General features: G+C 46.9%; 1 protein-coding gene across 1 annotated transcript in view; it reads right to left on the bottom strand.

Annotated features, from left to right (window-relative positions):
- LOC102166104 (protein furry homolog) overlaps window positions 1–18,301 on the bottom strand; it is a gene marked incomplete at its 5' end in the record, with an annotated part of 44,406 nt that overhangs the window by 5,509 nt on the left and 20,596 nt on the right. The window contains 6 exons of the mRNA XM_021081813.1: window positions 686–796; window positions 2,442–2,459; window positions 8,616–8,699; window positions 10,919–11,017; window positions 12,046–12,195; window positions 16,980–17,169. Of these exons, the coding sequence (XP_020937472.1) occupies window positions 686–796; window positions 2,442–2,459; window positions 8,616–8,699; window positions 10,919–11,017; window positions 12,046–12,195; window positions 16,980–17,169 (652 nt within the window). The remainder of the gene's footprint in view (window positions 1–685; window positions 797–2,441; window positions 2,460–8,615; window positions 8,700–10,918; window positions 11,018–12,045; window positions 12,196–16,979; window positions 17,170–18,301) is intronic.

The raw sequence follows: 18,301 nt of genomic DNA, 5'->3' as shown, positions 1-18,301 counted from the left end.
GCTGCTGCTTCCTGTCGGAACGTTCCTCCTCGGCTCCACTTCATGGCTCCAGCCCAGCCTGAAAAAGTCAGCTCAGGTGCGAGTGCCTCCCGAAAGTAGCCTCTCCGAAGCGCCTGGCCTCCAGGGGACCGAGGCCCCGGTCCTCTGCGCTTCCGTCGCCTCCAGTGCAGCCTGAGTGCATGTGCTACGCTGCAGGAGGCTCTTTGCACTGCTGGGGAAGTTTTAGCTCACGCAGAAACAGGATGCTCAAGTCGTTGGACCTTTTCCACGTAAACATGGGGACACATCCCCGTGCTAAGCCGGGCAGGGAGGCTGAAGAGAATCACACATCGTCCACCCCTTTCCTTCTTAGCTCTAAGTCCGTCAAGCAGGAACGGCTCGAGATGAGAAAAACCGTAACACCAGGCACTTTTTCAAATAAGGACCCTCAGGCTCTGGGCCAGGGTCAGGGACGGCCCTCGGCCCAGCACGGAGGAGGGGCCCCTCACGTCGTCCTTACCTTTATGGCAGCGATGGCCCTTGCCTGGGTCCCCTCGTGCTGGACCCTCCTCCTCAAGCCTAGTGCTGGCGTGAAACGAGTAGGTGGGAATAAAGTCATCTGGACATTTGTGAACGGGTAGGGGGAAAAGAGAAGGAAAGGTGGACACTCCTGGCAGGACCTGCGGTCGGGAGAGGGTGGGCTCACCTCGGGCGTGGAGCTGACTTCGTGCACCTGGCCGATGAGCTTACAGTAGGACTGAAAAAGCAGCAGCAGCTGGAAGTGTAGCTTGTACAACCTCTGACACAGTTCCAGTTGCTAAAGAGAGAATTTGCAGGCGGAGAAATCGTTATGAAGGATCATGCTTTATGTAATCAATGAAATCTTGGTGGAGTCTAACATATGTATATTTTTTTTAAATCAAGGAAACAGAACTAGCTGTCACCATTCTAAATAAAACAACAAGAACCAATAACTCTATCAGACATTCACGGTATAGTATAGAATAAAACAGTTCCTGGAAGGTGACTAACTAGAAGTCGCTATGAAGGGACTGGGTGAACTGCCAAATTTCCATTGTATTTGCTACACATCTTAATTTTTATATGCTCTATGTTTTTAAAAACTGTTTATTTGAAAGGGACAACATTAAGAGATTCTAGGTATTAAGTTTAAACATTCAGCAGACACGTGGGAGGTTATTCCTGTGCCCATTCTGGCTGCCACTTAGGGTGCAGGCACTCCTCCTAAAGTCTTAAACACACGCGTCACGTGATCCTCTAAGGTGCTGCCTCAGTTTTACTGCCGATGTGTCTACTCAGGGCCCAATAAATATTTGTTGAACTAAAGAGATATAAAAAGGGCCCAAAGAACTTAGAGCAAGGAGAAATTATGAAACCATGCAACACTTTCTGTGGAAAGAACGTTAAAAAGTATTCATACAAAATGGCCTTTGAGCCCTAGAGATACCTCTGGAATATAAAGTGATTTCATTAAACAGCTCTGTGTACTACAAAGTGAGAATAAATCATGAGTATTTCTAATACCAATGATTCTACTGCTCCCGGGTATATCTGCTTATCTGCCTCTAAAATTTGCCTGTTTTTTAATCCCAAGGATGGGTTAGCTGCTACGTAGTGGGTGGGATTCTGCAACAAGAAAAGGACCTAATCACGTCACTGTTTCAAATGTGGTCGGGTAAGGAGAGATAGGGCCTTTTACGAACTCAGCTCACAACTGAGAGCTGTCGAGGGGACTTCAGATCAGTCTAAGGAGAGAAATGATAAGAATTTGCATTTAGGTTTTAAGAAGAATATTCCATGAATGGTATTAAATACTTTGATCCTACTTTTTAGAAGTGACCAAAGTTCATGCTAAGACCATGCTGGAGCAATTTCTCTTTTTCCTCTCCCTTTGCCCTGGCCCCCAGGGGGGAAAAACAATTCTGAGATTTTATTTCTCAGTGCTGGTAACCAGCCTAAGATCGAGGAAGTAGCTATACTCACTTGTTAACCCAAACTAGATCTTTGATTGTTTTAGTAAATCATGTTTTGACCATTTAAGCTTTTCTTTATGGAACCCTTTCAAAATCTGGCATAAAGGATAACTACCAGAGACTCGCAGACAAAAGAGTATTGTTTCAAACCAAAATGTTATCGTTCACAATTGAGAGTGAAACCTAGCCATGAAAACTCTGACTTTCCTAAGTGTCAGATAATCCTAATTATTAACTAAAATAGTCTGCTAATAAATAACATGAGCATTCATAGCAACTTAGGTTTCTACTTTGGGAGGGAAGCAGCCCAGAATGCTAATACATTACATGTCTCAGTCTACCAAATAAAAGACAATGAAACAAAATAGGGAAAACATGCTAAGAGATACAACAGTCCCAGTAAACAAATAAGATCTGTTATGGGTCCATGCGTCAATGGACCAAGAGTAGGAAAGAAAGTTAACTTACTGCAAGAGATTCCATTTGCTACACAGCAAGCAGGGCACGGGAAACGGAGGAAGGAAAGAAAGTACTGGGTCAGTGTGATGCATGCGACAGGAAGCGCGCCCTCCAAGAGCAGAACCGCAGGATGAGCATCGCCTGCCCCCACGGCACAAGCGGGCGCACGTGTACCCCCCTCAGCATGCACAGCGGGCCAGTTAAACACAAGCTCTCGGGGGGAACCCGTCACCGACAAACAGCATTCGAGGTCTTTTAGATTCTCTGATGAGTGGGTTTAGGTTTTGTCCATCTTGGAGACCAGAAGCGAAAACTTGTACTGCTTGAAGATTTTAGCGTTTAAACGTGAATCACGTGTGAGCACAGGGACACGATGAGACCAGCGGATCAATGTGATAGAACTACAGCCCCCAACAGATTCGGCTATTGCTAAATGTTACAGCAGAATTTTTACTACGTCTGGTTTCGTACCTACGAAACTATGTCCCATTAGCTTAGAATGTAATTAACAATCTGAGTGGCATTTTCTTTAAAGTCAGATTGCCTTCTGCGTCGAGATGATTTTATAGGACTGCTAGATAGTGTCCTTTCAAAGGAGTAAACGCTGTCTTTATGCTCAAACAAGCATGAGATTAAAAAAAGGAATTGCTTGCACTTTATTTTTTATAATCTACCCCCTGCAGCAGACAATTACTAAAAATAATCTAGAACTGACGGTTACTCTAGAAGAATATACAGTTTGTAACTGGGCCATGTTTAATACTGGCTACCATTTTTTGGTGTCACCACATCACAACCATGGACTTAGTTTCAGGAGAGTCTGGGTATGTGCAAAGAGATTACCACAACCTGACAGAATATTAAGAAACATCAACTTATCCATTCCTAATTATGGGTCAATATGTCTGGTTCTGGATTTTCAAAATATTTAAAGACCTAACTCCATTTCTAATTCTTCACAACACAAGTTCCTTGTTTTCAAGCTCTTTCCAAAAAAAGTCTAGATTTTCATCAATGTATTGAATTTAACATAAGGTACAGTATATAAATAAAACCATCAAATTATTTATAAGCATCTTCAAACATAGAGCCAACCCCCACCCCTGGACCCCCCGCCCCATCCTCTAAGGGTCTCCTCTTGTCTCCCTAGGTGCTCATACCACGTGGCACATTGGTGACGGTCATGTTTACTGAGTAGTTTTTTGGACCCTGGCCATGACTGTCTTTTAAAGCTTTGAAAGATAAGTACCTTCAAACCTGTGGTATAGACTACACAAGCTGAAGTAGTCACTATTTTCAAGGCAACTTTATGCTGGGAGTATTTAAAACCAAACCTCATGTGCTGAAACACAATGTCACAAGGAAGGAGGACAGGGCCAGAATCTAAAGTCTACAGCTTCCACCGTGAAGACTTTTTACAAATGTCAAATTTGATTGAAAGGTTTAGTATGCGCTTTCTTAGCACGTAACTGCTCCTACCGTGGAATTTACTTTTCAGCCGCGTGGAACGCTGCACGTGCAGCGTGCATGACACGGTCCTGTGTGAAGAAAGCTCCTTTTACTGTTTTCCAAAACAAGGTTATAATCCAAGCAGGTCATCGAGTCAGTTAAAGCACAACCTTCTCTGTTCAATGGAAGCAAATGAGACTTTTTGACGCCAGCTCGGTGCTAAGGAATTTCCCTGTCAATGAATTCCGCCCACTCAGCGTTCGGGGCACAAGATGTGTTTCTTGGGAGGCAGCCAGCTGGATGAACACCAGTTCTCAGTGTCCCTCTTACACGCTCCTTTTTAGGTAGGCTAGTCCAAGCCTCGGGGAGGTTCATCATCTCAGAATCCTTTCCTAGGCCACAGGCTGGGACCCGGTTTGCCTCTGGAGCTCCAAAAAGAAAGTGAACAATGCCTTCCAAGGAACATGTTCAACCTTTTTCTCCCCTGTGCTAATATTTTCCTGTATCCAGGTTTTAAAAAATAATCCTTTTAGAAGTCTTTATAGCTGTATCTGAGTTTTGGTGACTTAAGATACTTGTGAAAATGTGGGACTGTTACAGTATTATTCGGTCACAGGAATTTTCTTCAAGCTCTGTTCCTGTACTCCTGATATAGCTTGATGTAAAAACTGGATTGAGAGATGTTTTCTCAAAATGAGAAAAAAAGATCAAGAAATCAGGATGCTAACAATTGAGCACAGACAAGGTAGCTCAAAAGCCTAGAATCATCTGGTTCTTTTTCATGAACAGTAGCCTAGCCATTCTTATTTCTCTGTATTCTGCTCTGAAATGAATGCTTTGCTTATGACACAGTTGGGTCAAAATCTGAGAAACTTTCAACATAGGAGAAGATAAGCTGGAGTATACTATATTAACTCTCATTTTTATCATGCTTAATCTCTGAAAGTCACTGATTTGAACTAGACTGGGAAGGAGTCAGACGATCTAGCCAAATGCCAAAGCTTTCCTACTCAGTAACGCATAGATGCATGTAATCTACGCAGAGGTGAACCGTCTCTACCCACCTGCTGCCAAGGGCACTTGGTTCTGGCACCTTCATGACTGTTAATGTTTGTTGAGTAGTTTTTTGGGCCTTGACCATGAATATCTTTCCAAGCTTTGACAGATAAATACCTTTAAGCCTCTAATACAGATGACCCAGCCTGCAGTATTTACTATTTTCACGAAAACTTTCCCTTCAGTGGACATTGCCTTAGTTGATAGAGGGAAGAAGATTCCTATAGTGAAAGACAGACTGTCCCTGAAGGCTGATGTTTCATGGGTTACAGTTCAGCTGGAGAAACATCTCGTCTTGTTCAACATGTAGCTTGTGGTTCAATCTGTAGCAGAGCGGAGGCTGCAGGCTTTTCTCACTCATGGATTAGGCAGGGATACGAAATACACAACTAAGAGGGTTAGTGTCCAAAAAGATTCTATGATGATTCCAATCTGAGAAGATAAAATGAAGCGGGCCTCAATGTACATTATTCCACCTAAGTCCAAAGAGGTGAATGTTCAGGTGGCGCTCAGAAATGGGTATGGAATTACGAAGTTGTCCACTAAAATCACTTAGGACAAAGGAGGACGCTCTCCAGCTTTCGGAAGGCCAGCTCTGCGCAACCAGGGAGGTGAGCTGTGCTCGTGAGCTGTTGGGCCCAGGCTGCTGCCACTGCCTGGACAGCCCAGAGCCAAGATGCTTCACCCCGCCCTACGTTTCCGTGCACGTCTGCTGCAGCCGTTCCAGGATGAATCCCACGGGCGGCAGAGAGGTCAGTGGAAACCACAGTCCTCAATGAGACGGGCTGGTTTTAAGTCCTGGGGGGCTGTGTCTCTCGCTGGATGCGCGCAGGGTGAGAAAACACTGGCAAGCACCCAGGGCCTGTGAACGGGGCGGCTCTCACAGCTCGCCGGAGGCACACGCCCGCCTTGTCTTTTGCATTGTTTGCTGTACACCCTGCCTCCCTCTAGAACTGGCACCGCGGTCACCACGTACACGAGAACTGGCCCCAGGCTCGCCGTGCCCAGGAGGACCAGCCCCGGGATCACTGCGTACAGGAGAACTGGCATCCTGATGGGCAAGCAGCCTGAATTATTTACCAATCACGCCTTTTCAAAAAAGCCTTGCCTCCAACATACTTCGCATGTGTGGGACACACTTTTCTCAGGAACACCATTTGTTCCGTCTCGTTCGCACCCTGAATTCTCCCCCAATGTCACCCCCACCCGTGATGACCTCAGCACACGGCCACCTGCATCGTATGTACACACACCTTCATCACCCGGGTTTCCTGAAGCAGACCCCTCTTTCTGCAGACTGCACTTCCCCGTTTGGGGGCCTTAGGGACAGACGCACATGCTTCTGTCACACAGAAACCAGCCTGGTGTTGCCCGGCTCCCGGCCCCTGCCTGCAGGGATCACCACGTACAGGAGGTGTCCCCTCAACAAGCAGAGGGCACCTGAGAGAGCCCGCAGCTCAAGGCCACTGTGGCCCCTTTAAGAAGGCAGGCCTGGCATTGCTAGCCTTTTTTTTTTTTTTTTTTTAAGAGATGCTGTTTTGAGTGTATGTGTGAACAATTTTAATTTTTAAATGTTGGGTCATTAAAAAAATGGTGAATAAAACATGTCTGTGAATAGGTTACAGCTTATAGGTGTAACCAGTGTGTAACCTCTTCTGATTAATTTGATGTCTACAACTTCACATTGAGAAGAGAAGTAAAAATCAGACAATACTCAGCATCCAGCAAAGAGTTACATTCTCTTCAACAAACAACGCCACAGCAATTTCTCCCTTAGGTCACCTGTTAAGAATGACTACAAATCAGCTACTGACAAAGACCAGACCGGACGGGGTAGGGCTTGGGGTGGAAAGATGCCACGTGACGGTCTTACATGGTCTTACATGGTCACCATCTCTGGCTGACCAGCGTCTCTAACTGGTCGAGGTGATTTTGCTAGCTTTAGTACAGTAAGTACTAACCCTTCCATAAAGTCCACACTTCTATGAAATAGAATACACACGTGAAATAATTTTTGGCATGTTACCTTTGCAATTTTTTTTTTTTTTTGTCTCTTGTCTTTTTAGGGCCACACCCATGCACATGGAGGTTCCCAGGCTACAGGTCCAATCGGAGCTGCAGCTGCCAGCCTACGCCACAACCACAGCAACACCAGATCCGTGCACAGCTCACAGCAATGCCGGATCCTTAACCCATGGAGCGAGGCCAGGGATCGAACGAACCTGCAACCTCGTGGTTCCTAGTTGGATTCGTTTCCGCTGTGCCACGACAGGAACTCCTAACGTTGCAATTATATCCAGAGAGTCTCCAAGTTAAAGCTCACTTCCTACTTCTCTTCCACTCGTCCCCACAGAAAGCGTGCTCAGAATAATCGGCAATATCAAACTATTGCAGAAGACAGCCCATGTGACGAAAAGAGAGCCGGAGTGCATCACCGGAGGGGGTAAGCAGTGCTCTGAGGTCAAACATTCGCTGGCTTTTGCTTTGGGATGGAAGCCAAATGGTAGCTCTCATCTCCACCAACTCGGGACATAAGAACAGTATCTAAACGGAGTGACACTGTCATTTCTCTTCAAGGCCCACCGTGAGGAGGATTTCTCATCCTCTGAAGGGTGCACAATCGGACCCGCTTTTCTAGGTGCGACAACATCATTACAAGGTGACAGCTCCTCTGCCTCCCTGGCCGAGTCACGCATCGCCCCAGATCCACGCTTGCCCGCTTCCGTCCACTTCTGCAGGAGCGTGGCAGAGCCCTCAGCGGATCACACCCCCCCAGGTAAAACTTCGAACTGCTTATCACGGCTGTTAAGATCAGCCCCCAGGCCCCTCATGGTCTGGCTTCTGCCAGCTTGAGACTCATCGCTTTCTGCCCTCCCAGCCAGGTGGGCTCCTCCGTCCTCACAAAGGGCAGGTGCTCTCCTGCCTCGGGGTCTTCTCGCGGGCTTCCCACCCACCCCCTTTGCTTGGCCAACTCTAGCTCGTACTGAGACCTCTGCTTCCCGGAGCTGCCCTCGTGCTCCATCAGCTTCTCCTGCTGTTTTCTTTCCTAGCTTAGAGGCCTTTGCCTTCCTCAGCGGCACTCATCAAGGCTGACTTATGTTTGACTCTGATTATCGTCTGTCTCCCTGAACAGGTCAGAAGCTCCACCGGGACAGAAGGCACCACTGTGTTCACCATGAGGGCCACACAGGAGTAACTGCAGAATGAATGCTCTTGCTCTGTTCACACTTCTCTGCCCAGTTTCCTTTAAAATATGGCATGTGTGTATAAGCCAGCTGCTCTGAGGTGGGTACTCGAAGGAGAAATGAGAAAAAATAAATCTGCTTTAGAACAACTGCTGAAAGACGTTTTTCATTCAAGGAACTAAGTGGGTCAGTGAAGAATTAATGACATTTGGTTTTATATTTTGAATGAAAAATAGATTTATTAGGAAATTGTTAGTATAGTTAGTGTCCAGCAGAAAGGTTATTTGCATCCTACTTTTCCAAACAGAAGAAACCCCCCAAGTCCCATCAACACACAGTCATGCTTGGCTCGAATGTCCTTTCTTATTCTACAATGTCATGTGAATGTATTTTTGCCTCTTCCTTTTTCAAGTTCCACGCTTCTTGGGTGGATCAAAACCAACACACAAAGTCAGAGCACAGAAAGGATAACCTCTTAACAGGCTTTTATTACCTTTTCTTCGGAGTCCCCTGGTTGGCAGGTAATTACTCCATCTCTTGAACCTCCTGCGAATGTTGCCTTGCAGTTCGCAAGCCACTGTTGTCAGAAAGAGAGAGAAACACAGGTAAATTCACTGACGTCCTTAGAGGATTTTTATCATCGATCTTGTCAGGGAAGACAGATTAAGCTTCTCATCACAGCAAAATAAAATTTTGCTATAATGACCTTTCGAAAAAAAATTTGGTTAAAGACTAACAATTTGAAATTCAAATATCTGATCTGTGAGTTTAGTGATGGTCCTTTAAAACGTTCAACATTTGGGAGTTCCCATCGTGGCTCAGGAGAAACAAATCTGATTAGCATCCATGAGGACACAGGTTCGATCCCTGGCCTCGCTCAGTGGGTTAAGTATCCGGCGTTGCTGTGAGCTGTGGTGGAGGTCACAGACACAGCTCGGATCCCACGTTGCTGTGGCTGCGATACAGGCCAGTAGCTATAGTTCCAATTCAACCCCTAGCCTGAGAACTTCCATATGCTGGGGGTGCAGCCCTAAAAAGCAAAAACAAACAAACAAACCTAAATAAATACATAAAAATAAAAAAATTTCACCATTTATAATTTTAACATTGTGATGCATCACCCTGAAGGATGGTTTCACCAGACCACTCCTAAGTTACACATAACTTAGAATAGTCACATATGGTTATACACCTGTCATGTGCTTGAAATCAGGAGACAGGACCAGCACATCCTCCCAGGCTGGGGAATTTTGGACAATGTGACCTGAACTCATGGTTCACCTTCCTCTCTGTTATGCTGAAGTGGCTTCAAGGGGGCAGGTCATGTTCACCGTGAGAAAGGCTATTCTAACCGCAGCCCAGCTATTTAGAGATTCTGCCAGTCTTCAGTATCCGGGATAGTAACTAACAGAGATGTGAAAGGAACCTTTGGGCAGAAAACAATAACCACTAGAGAGCTGAAATTCACGCTTGACATCAAAAGACTGGCTCGGGCACCAGGCAGAATGAAAGGGTTATTTTTATTAACTGGTGACTGAGAAGCTGGAAAACAGGGACAGCAAAAGAGCCATAGAAATAGAAGACAAAGGGAACTGTTGCAGTAAAATGTCACCACTCTCTCCCTATGACAGGTCATGAGATAATTAACAATAACAACAATAAACAAAACCCTCCTAAAACCTTCACAGTGAATGTATTCTAAGTATGAGGCACTTATATATCTTATTTCTGCTTTAAAGGAGATATTGTCGTTAAGAGCTTGGGCTTTTGAATCCCACACACCTGAGTTTCAACTTAGCAACTCCCAGGGTAGCTGTAACCCTTACATGATTTAAGTTAAGAGACGTAATGCTTATCAAGTCGTTGGATACAAAGGACTTTGGAAATGGCAGCTGCTATACCTATTATAATCGCTAGAACCTTACAATTCTGCAAATTAATTTCTATGATCACTGTCTTATAGATGATGAATCTGACATGAGAGAAGATAAGTAATTTATCCAAGGTCGCTAACCCTTATGTAACTGAGCTTCAGTGGGAACTCAAGTCCAATGTGACTTCAAAAGCCATGCTTTTTTTTTTTTTTTTTTTTTTTTTGGCCACACTTGGGGCATGTGCAAGTTTCTGGGCCAGGGATCAAACCCAAGCCACAGCAGTGACCACACCGGATCCTTAACCCACTGAGCCATCAGGGAAACTCCATCGAAATGCATGCTTTTTCATGGTTCCTGGTATGTGACAGGAAGTACTCCATAGAAATCAGGCACAGCTGTTTGCTGGAATTCAGGGTATTTGTGTGGGTGGTTTCCTGGTCACGTCTGGGTCTAACATTTTACAGCTTCGATCTTCAAAGGAGGAAAAAAGGAAAGAACAGGAGCCGAGGCCCAGAGAAACCACGGGGACTGGGAGAAAGGGCCACTGAGAGGGGTCAAGAGGAAAAGAGAAATAATTAACAATATAACGCTTCTGAGAGAAGTAAAGTTGTAACATTGATACAGTGATAATATTAGGTAGATACCCACTTTCCCTGAATTTCTGGATAGGGGAATTATGGGGCTAAAACTGAAAGCTGGAACCTTTCTCTTTTGCAGATATTTTTACATAATCCGTACTATGAACTGTCCTACCACCATTCAGTTGGAACTGTCACCCGAAACAGAGGAACAGATGAAGCCCGAGTGTCCCAAAAGAGCCTCCTCTCTTAGTTAATCACATCGCCTCCCGAAAGGAAAGCTCGGAGTGGTTGGGTTGATCTGGTTTGAACTTAACGTATATGCGTGAAACCGAGACGCTTACTGAGAGAGTGGCCTCTTTTCTGTTGTTGTAGGTATCCAGATATTCTTGCAGTTCCAAAACACTGAACTTGAGCTTATCCAAAAGTCCGCAAGAAAGGAGCTGAAGACAGGAAAATAGTGTGTATTACAATAACTTCCAGAGCAATAGTTAGGCATGGCTACACAGACAGAAAAGCTGGGCTGGAAGGTGGGGGGCAGTGGCATCCATTTGGATAAGCTGTGCCGTTTGTCACTTTGCTCCACACTCAGCTGAACCTGCACCTGACTATAATTTGCTCATCTAAATCCGCTATGAAAATGTCCATTTTCCCCATATCGGTACAGACAGACAAATCTGAATAAGAGTTGCACAGAAGCCCGCATCTATTTTATGCCTGGGCTCTGGTATCTTTATCCAGTAAAATCCTGAGCAATGTGCACACAGACTTACCTCTAAAGAGATTTTCACACTAACTTTGTTGTTAGTCTGTACTTTAAATCATTTAAGACACAACGACCTCTCATGCTGTGGTCCTTGCTGCAAGATAGCCGCCCACCCGTCAAGTTCTTGGACAGAGCGACTCCTCGGAGACTTTTAAAGCCCGAGCACATCCTCCCTGCCTCTAAACCTCAGCAACTACCCAGCAGATGAGGCGGTTCTGTGATAGGCATGGGGGTGCGTGGGTGAAGAGGTTACCATACGCCCCCTGCCCAGAGAGCTTGCCAGCCTTGTGGGGTTAGGGTTCTATGTGTGCAGGCACGATTCAGCCGCCAGCCAGGGGCTGTTTTAACCTTCCTTTAAACTCATCATTTGCGGTTGGGCTGGAGGAATCCATCACAGGAAGTAGGGAAAGTGACCACATGGTACCTCTGGGGACCCACCCGGCTGGCCAAGCTGGCATCGTGGGGACTGGCTTGATCCACTTTGGGGTGTGTGTGTGGGTGCGGGGGATTAGCGCACCACAGTCACAGCTGTCAGAGTCAGCAGAGAGAGGCGCCAAGGATGCTGGGCGGGGGGGGGGCACCGAGGGGCACCTCCTCCCGACTCCCTCGGCCTGGGCCGGCCTCACAGCCCTTCACACACACCACAGCACACAGCGCTCCCCAGAAGCTCCGCACCCTACGCTGGGCAGGCCCCGGGGCACTCACCGTCTCGGCGTCCACGAAAAGCGTGGGGCACTCGGAGCAGGAGGTGAGCATCTGGGAAGAGCTGACAAACTTGGAGCCGATGCCCCGGAGGTTATCTCCCAGGTAACTGGCCGCATCACACGTTAGGAAGCAGAACCTTTTCTGAATATTCTGAAAGCAACATGATTACTTGTTGGAAAGGCTGCACTTGACTTAGGTACTAAAAATAACCCTATTTTTAAATTTTTTGTGAAAATATCAAAAGAGCACAGGTCCTCCATGTCGGGGGAGGGGGGCAGAGTGAACATCTGTCTTAAATGAATCATCACCCAGTGTGGACAAAGCTCTTCCTGAAAGGTCATTTCTCAACCTGTGGATGCTAACAGAATCTTTTAAATAAACGCTGCTTTGCTTTTTGCGGATGGGCAGGGCCGGTCCGCAGCTGGAGTCCTCGTAGCGTGTTTGTCAGATGAGTGAGAGTTTCTGAGATCACTTTAGCGTGGGCGAGAGGAAAAAGGTCAAGCGATAAAACTCTTCTGTTTCCCAAGATTGCAGCTCCCTGAGATTGAGCACGAAATTGGGGCTATTTAAGCCTCTGAAGAATGAAGGGATAAATTCTAGATAGGACCTATCTCCCGCTGAGAGCATGTCCGATTAGGAGCTGTAACTCTGCCCTGCAGCTTTGCACACACATCAGCTCATCAGTCCCCACAAGCAGGTGAAGACACCAGGATAAGTGAGACTGAAGGGCTCACTTAGGGTCATGTAACGAGTAAGTGACGGAGGAAGGGTGAGCTCGACCCCCACGCTCACATCCCTTCAAAAAACCTAGAATGCTTCCGAAACGTCACTACCCCTCCTAGACAAGCCATCATCGGGAGGAATCTGATTCACTGTGCCCGTGTATGTGCCCAAATGAGCCTTGCCAGCCCCAACGTCCAACACATACTATCTTTATCAAAAGGAACAAAATATTTAACCGAAAAATAGTTCCAGTCCTAGGCACTGGCTTTCCCCAGAGATATGGATACCTTTTGAAGTGGAGAATCTAATGCATGAGAAATCCTCTCTTCTCTGTTATGGGGGACCAGCAAGTCCCCCAAACAGCAGAAGGCTCATGGTTCCTTCTAAGTTATACTAGAAGAATGCCAACCAGGTTGCATATTATTTACTTTTTATCTAATGTATCTGAGGATCTTGATATAATGCATAAGACACCTATGTCTTTATGGTGGTGTCAGTTTTATGTGCAATTAAAAAAAAAAAGACAAGAGTTCCCACTGTGGTGCAATAGGTTAAGAACCTGACTGCAGCAGCTTGGGTCACTGCAGAGATGGGGGTTCAATCCCTGGCCTGGAGCAGTGGCTTAAAGGATCTGGTGTTGCCACAGCTATCATGTAGGTCACACTTGCAGCCTGGATTCAATCCCTGGCCCAGGAGCGTCCATATGCTGCAGGTGCAGCCATTAAACAAACAAACAAACAAACAAACCCAAGAAACAAAAACCTTGACATATGCTGCAGCTGAAAGGGACGGGAAATGCCATGTATCAGACAGCTAGTCGAATGGCAGAGCTGGGAGTACGATCCAGGTCCTACAAACAGTTTGGGTTTTTTTTTTCCCCACTTACCTAAGGATAAGGTGAGATCTGGGATTATTTTTTATTGCACTAAGGGCTAGATCTGCCCAGGAGTTTCAGAGCATGTGACTGCCATATAAAAACATCACATAATGTAGTGACACCGTGTGATTAAATGATGGTAGTCTAACCCAGGATCAGTAGGAAGGAAATACAGTGACAGAGACACTTGGGAAAATGTCCATGCCTGGCCCTTAGAAACCATTTCCTTGTTTTAAAAACCAAATGAGTTTTGCAATGACCTCCTCTCTACCCTGTCCAAAATCCAACCAAATGCAGGGAAACGTGGTGTCCAGACTCACAGATAAGTGTTGGAAATCAGTAAACGGGCATGATGAGGACATGATGAGAGATTCCAGGCTGCATGTCTGAAATGTGTTGCATTTCTAGCATTTCTGATGAATACTGATTTTGCTACCAGTACTGCTCTTGGAGCATTTGCAAGTAGCTGAGAAAGTCCTTAAGGCTAAATGTAATATTAAAAACTGAAGTAGAAGGTATACGTTATTATTATTATCATCATCATCATCATTATTTTGTCTTTTTAGGGCCATACCTGTGGCAAATGGAAGTTCCCAGGCTAGGGGTCAAATCGGAGCTGCAGGTGCCATCCTACACCACAGCCACAGCAATGCCAGATCCGAGCTGCGTCTGTGACCTCTGCTGCAGCTTGTGGCAATGCCGGATCCTTAACCCACTGAGTGAGGCCAGGCATCAAACCTACATCCTCATAGATACTAGTTGGGTTCTTAACCCACTGAACTACAATGGGAACCCCGCATTTGTATTATTATTATTGCAGATAAGTTCCTTAGGAATTGATCCAGCACACTGATGGAAAAACCAATAATCCAAACCCCAGTGTGTCCCCCTCCCCCCTCCCAGGGCCCAGCCCCATATCTCGACTCATGTGACAATCTGATGCTCCGCTGGCATTGTCAGAAGCTGTACATTTGAGATTTACATTAAAAAGACCACTCCATTCATTCTTTCTGCCTTTGGGGAGCACCTATTGTGTATTAGCCACTGTGTCAGCTGCTGGCGGATCAAAGCAAGACACCGTTACCTGCCCTCTCCTGGGGAGACAGACACCTACACAAGTAATTCCAACAGAGTGTGCCAAGTGTAACAGAGGCAACCACAGTGGGACAGGAGAAGGGAGAAAGAAGGAAAGCAAGGCTTCCTTCACTGAAGTGACGTCCAATCAGGGGTTTGCGTATCACTGGGAGCACAGCCGAGGGACAAGGGGCGATGACTGTTCTAGGCAGAGGGAGGAGTCAGGACTATGCAACTGAGCATGAAGAGTTTAGTAACTGTGATTAGGAAAATGACTGCAACAGCCAAACTGAAATATGCATTATTAAGCATTTAAAAAATAGACCCTAGAACAAGATAATCAATTACATTGCTTCTGGATCCTTAAGTTTACTTCAAATAGTCGCTTTTGGGTAGTGTGCTTTTAAAATTCAATCTGGCTGAACGTTAGGGTGTTTCTGGAATTCTGATCTTTTCGGCAGCCCACTGTTTTTCTGTCTCAAGCCTAGCAGTCCTCTCCAGCCCCCAATTCATCCCAGACACAACGTTAGTTTTTGTCCATTCACCTTTCTAATAGGTCCCACTCAAAGAACATTGAAAAACTTGAGAGAGAACAGCACAAATAACCCTCAAAATACTGAGAAATAGCTATTAGTAATACTGACCTATAATTCTCCAGAAATGACTCATTAAGAAGGGCCTGCAGACTCAACAGCCACGTTTACTTTTATGTTAACCAGATTGTGGCTTCCTGATTTTGGAATTATTTCAAGCAGATGATCCCAGTTTTTTTCATTGTGCACTTTCTGGATAATTCCTTATCTTCTAGCCTTTCCTTTCTGCCATGGCTCGTCCTGCAGGTGACGAGAGGGCCCCATCCCTCGGTCCAACCAAGTTCCTGCGCCTCCCTCATGATACACTCAACAGAACTAAACCTCTAGAAAAGTCTCACAGGCTTCCACGTTGCTGTGTCTTTATCCATCCATCATGTAAGTCTATTCAAAGGTGCAACTACCCAGTTCCCTTCCAGTTTTTCTTTGTATGATCAGTGGCAGTTCTGCCCTATGAGTTATTAAAAAGGAAGTTCAGAAAAATGAGGAAAGTGTTTCCATATAGGAAAATGGGAACTTCCAAGAAAGCAGAGGAAAACGAGACACCATGATCTCATCATGCGGAGAAACTACAGTGAAATGTTCGCTCGTCATCTTCACTATTTTCTAGGCATTATAAAAAGTGGTTCTTTACATACTTCTTTCGAAACCAGTTTTCTTTTAGACTATATGGTAACCATGTTTCTGGGTCAGTCTGCCACCTATAACCTCATTCTCATGGCTGGGTATGATTTTCAGCACTGCCATTTCCCCACTCAGTATCTGCTTCAAACACAGCAGCAGGGCTAGGTAATTCGATGACGTTTGGAGATCTTTGGTGTTTCTTCACAACAAGGCATTTTCTCCCTTCCTTTGCCGCTTCTCACCCCCACCCATCTTTGATGACCAGTGGGGAGTAAAAGTTCAGAGCAAGATGCAAAGGATCGGACAGGAACTTGCCTGAGGACAGACAAGCATACACATAAATTTTAAACCACCCATCACAAGAGGAGCTCCCTCCGTGTCTTTGCTTCAGTGGCTGTTGCAAGGGTGTTGCGGGGGTAACAGTGAAATCTGAATGTATCCATGTACAAGGCTGCTACACAGAGCTGAGTGTACAAGAGGCCACGGTGCCTGGCTGAGGGAGGAAACCCAGCCTGTGTCCACTCTGCTGGCCTCTGTAGGAGGGGGCAGGTGTTTCCAGTTTGCACAGAGACACTGTATGGACTAGCCAGGCTGCGGTTCGCACAGGAGGTGCAAAGAATGACCCCTCATTGGTTCAGAGGCAGCTAAGGAGGGTAAGCAGGTGCCTGGCACGGGTAAGGAATTTGGGCACGGAGAGAGAAAAGACGAGGAAAGGAAAAACCCCAAAAATGAAGAAAAACAAGATACAAAGTCTAAGGTGAAAGAAGAGATGGAGGACAGGGCTGGCAGGAGATGCCAGGTAAGGGTTTTGAGGTCATAGTTGCCCAGAATGGCAACGAACACCAGAATGGGGGAGTGAGGGGCACAAGGCGGTGGCCTGGGACGTGGGGCAGCGTCTCAGGATGCCAGTCTGGGGAGGCTGAGGAGATTAAGGTTGGGCAGGAGAAAGGATGACGTCAGAGGAAACGGAGGACGCGGGGGCGTGGCTTAAACCCGGAAGGAGGGCCAACTGGCTGGCTCTGCGCAGGCGCGCGTGGCGGCCGTACCTTGAACAGCGAGGAGAAGACGTGGAAGGTGTAGACGGCGCAGGAGCCGTCCGAGTCGCACATGAGCTGGTTGATGTGGCTGCGCCAGGCCTCCTCGGCGTCGTCGCAGGCCGTGGGCTGAAAGGCGGCCAGGATGGCCGAGAAGAAGGGCGAGGGAGGGGGAGAGACGCCCCTCTCGCCTTCTCCAAAGCTGCAAAGAAGGGACACGACCACGTCAGGAGGAGACGCCCTTCTCCCCGGGGCGAGGCAGCCCGGCCTGCCCAGTGCCCCCCGCTCAGGTGGCTCTGGGGACCCAGCTTCCGCTCAGAGTCTCGGGGATTCCTTTCTGACTCCAGGAAAGCCAAGTCTCCCGGCCGAATGTCCGGGGTTCCTCCAAGGCTGCTGCCTTCCCACAGGCGCCCTCGGCACCCCCGGCCCCGCGGCTCCCTCTCCGCCGCAGGAAACGCGGCTCCTGTGCTTGGGCCCTTTCAGTCCTTTTCCTTCTTCGGTACAAAAAAGGGATGAGAACAACTTCGAATCTGTTCACGTCTCCTTTGTGGCGGGAGAGTGTTTCCACGTGAACGCCCCGCAGAAAGGGCGGAGGGAGGCAAGGAAATGAGACAGGAAAGCAGGGTGATGCGAAGGCAGCGGAGGAGGAGACCCCGGGTAGAAAGTCAGAGTTCTTTCCTGGGTACCCCTCGGCTTTTCTTTAATGGATGGAGGCGGGCCACCATCCCAGAAGGCCTCGGTCTAGCTTTTACTTAATTCCTCTCTTTCTTTTTAGGGCCGCACCTGAGGCATATGGAAGTTCCCAGGCGAGGGCTGGAATCGGAGCTGCAGCTGCCGGCCTACACCACCAGATCCAAGCCGCGTCTGCGACCCACACCACAGCTCAGGGCACCGTGGGATCCTTAACCCACTGAGCGAGGCCAGGGAATGAACCCGGATCCTCATGGATACTAGTTGGGTTCTTACCCCGATGTGCCACATTGGGAACGCCCAGCTTTTACTTCATTCTTATCTTCAACGTTCAGAGGAGTGGTTTTAGGATTCGGACTTCCTTCTCCTAAAGTAAATCTGGAGCATTATTTCCTTATTTATTTATTCAGAGTGCACCCATGGCATATGGAAGTTCCCGGGCCAGGGACTGAACCTGCACTGCAGTTGCAGCCTGCGGCAGCACCGAATCCTTAACCCACTGCACCACACAGGAACTTTATGTAGCATTATTATTTGTGATTTATTCTAGATGGCCCATAAGTATTTGTGTTTTCACCTATTCCTCTATAGTTTCCTAGTTGTATTATCTGGCCAGATCTCACACGTCTCAGAAATGTCAGCCA

Source organism: Sus scrofa, unplaced genomic scaffold (assembly GCF_000003025.6).
Source record: "Sus scrofa isolate TJ Tabasco breed Duroc unplaced genomic scaffold, Sscrofa11.1 Contig238, whole genome shotgun sequence".
Lineage (NCBI taxonomy): Eukaryota > Metazoa > Chordata > Mammalia > Artiodactyla > Suidae > Sus > Sus scrofa.
Note: the sequence above shows the minus strand (reverse complement) of the source record. Positions and strands in the feature narration are given on the sequence as shown.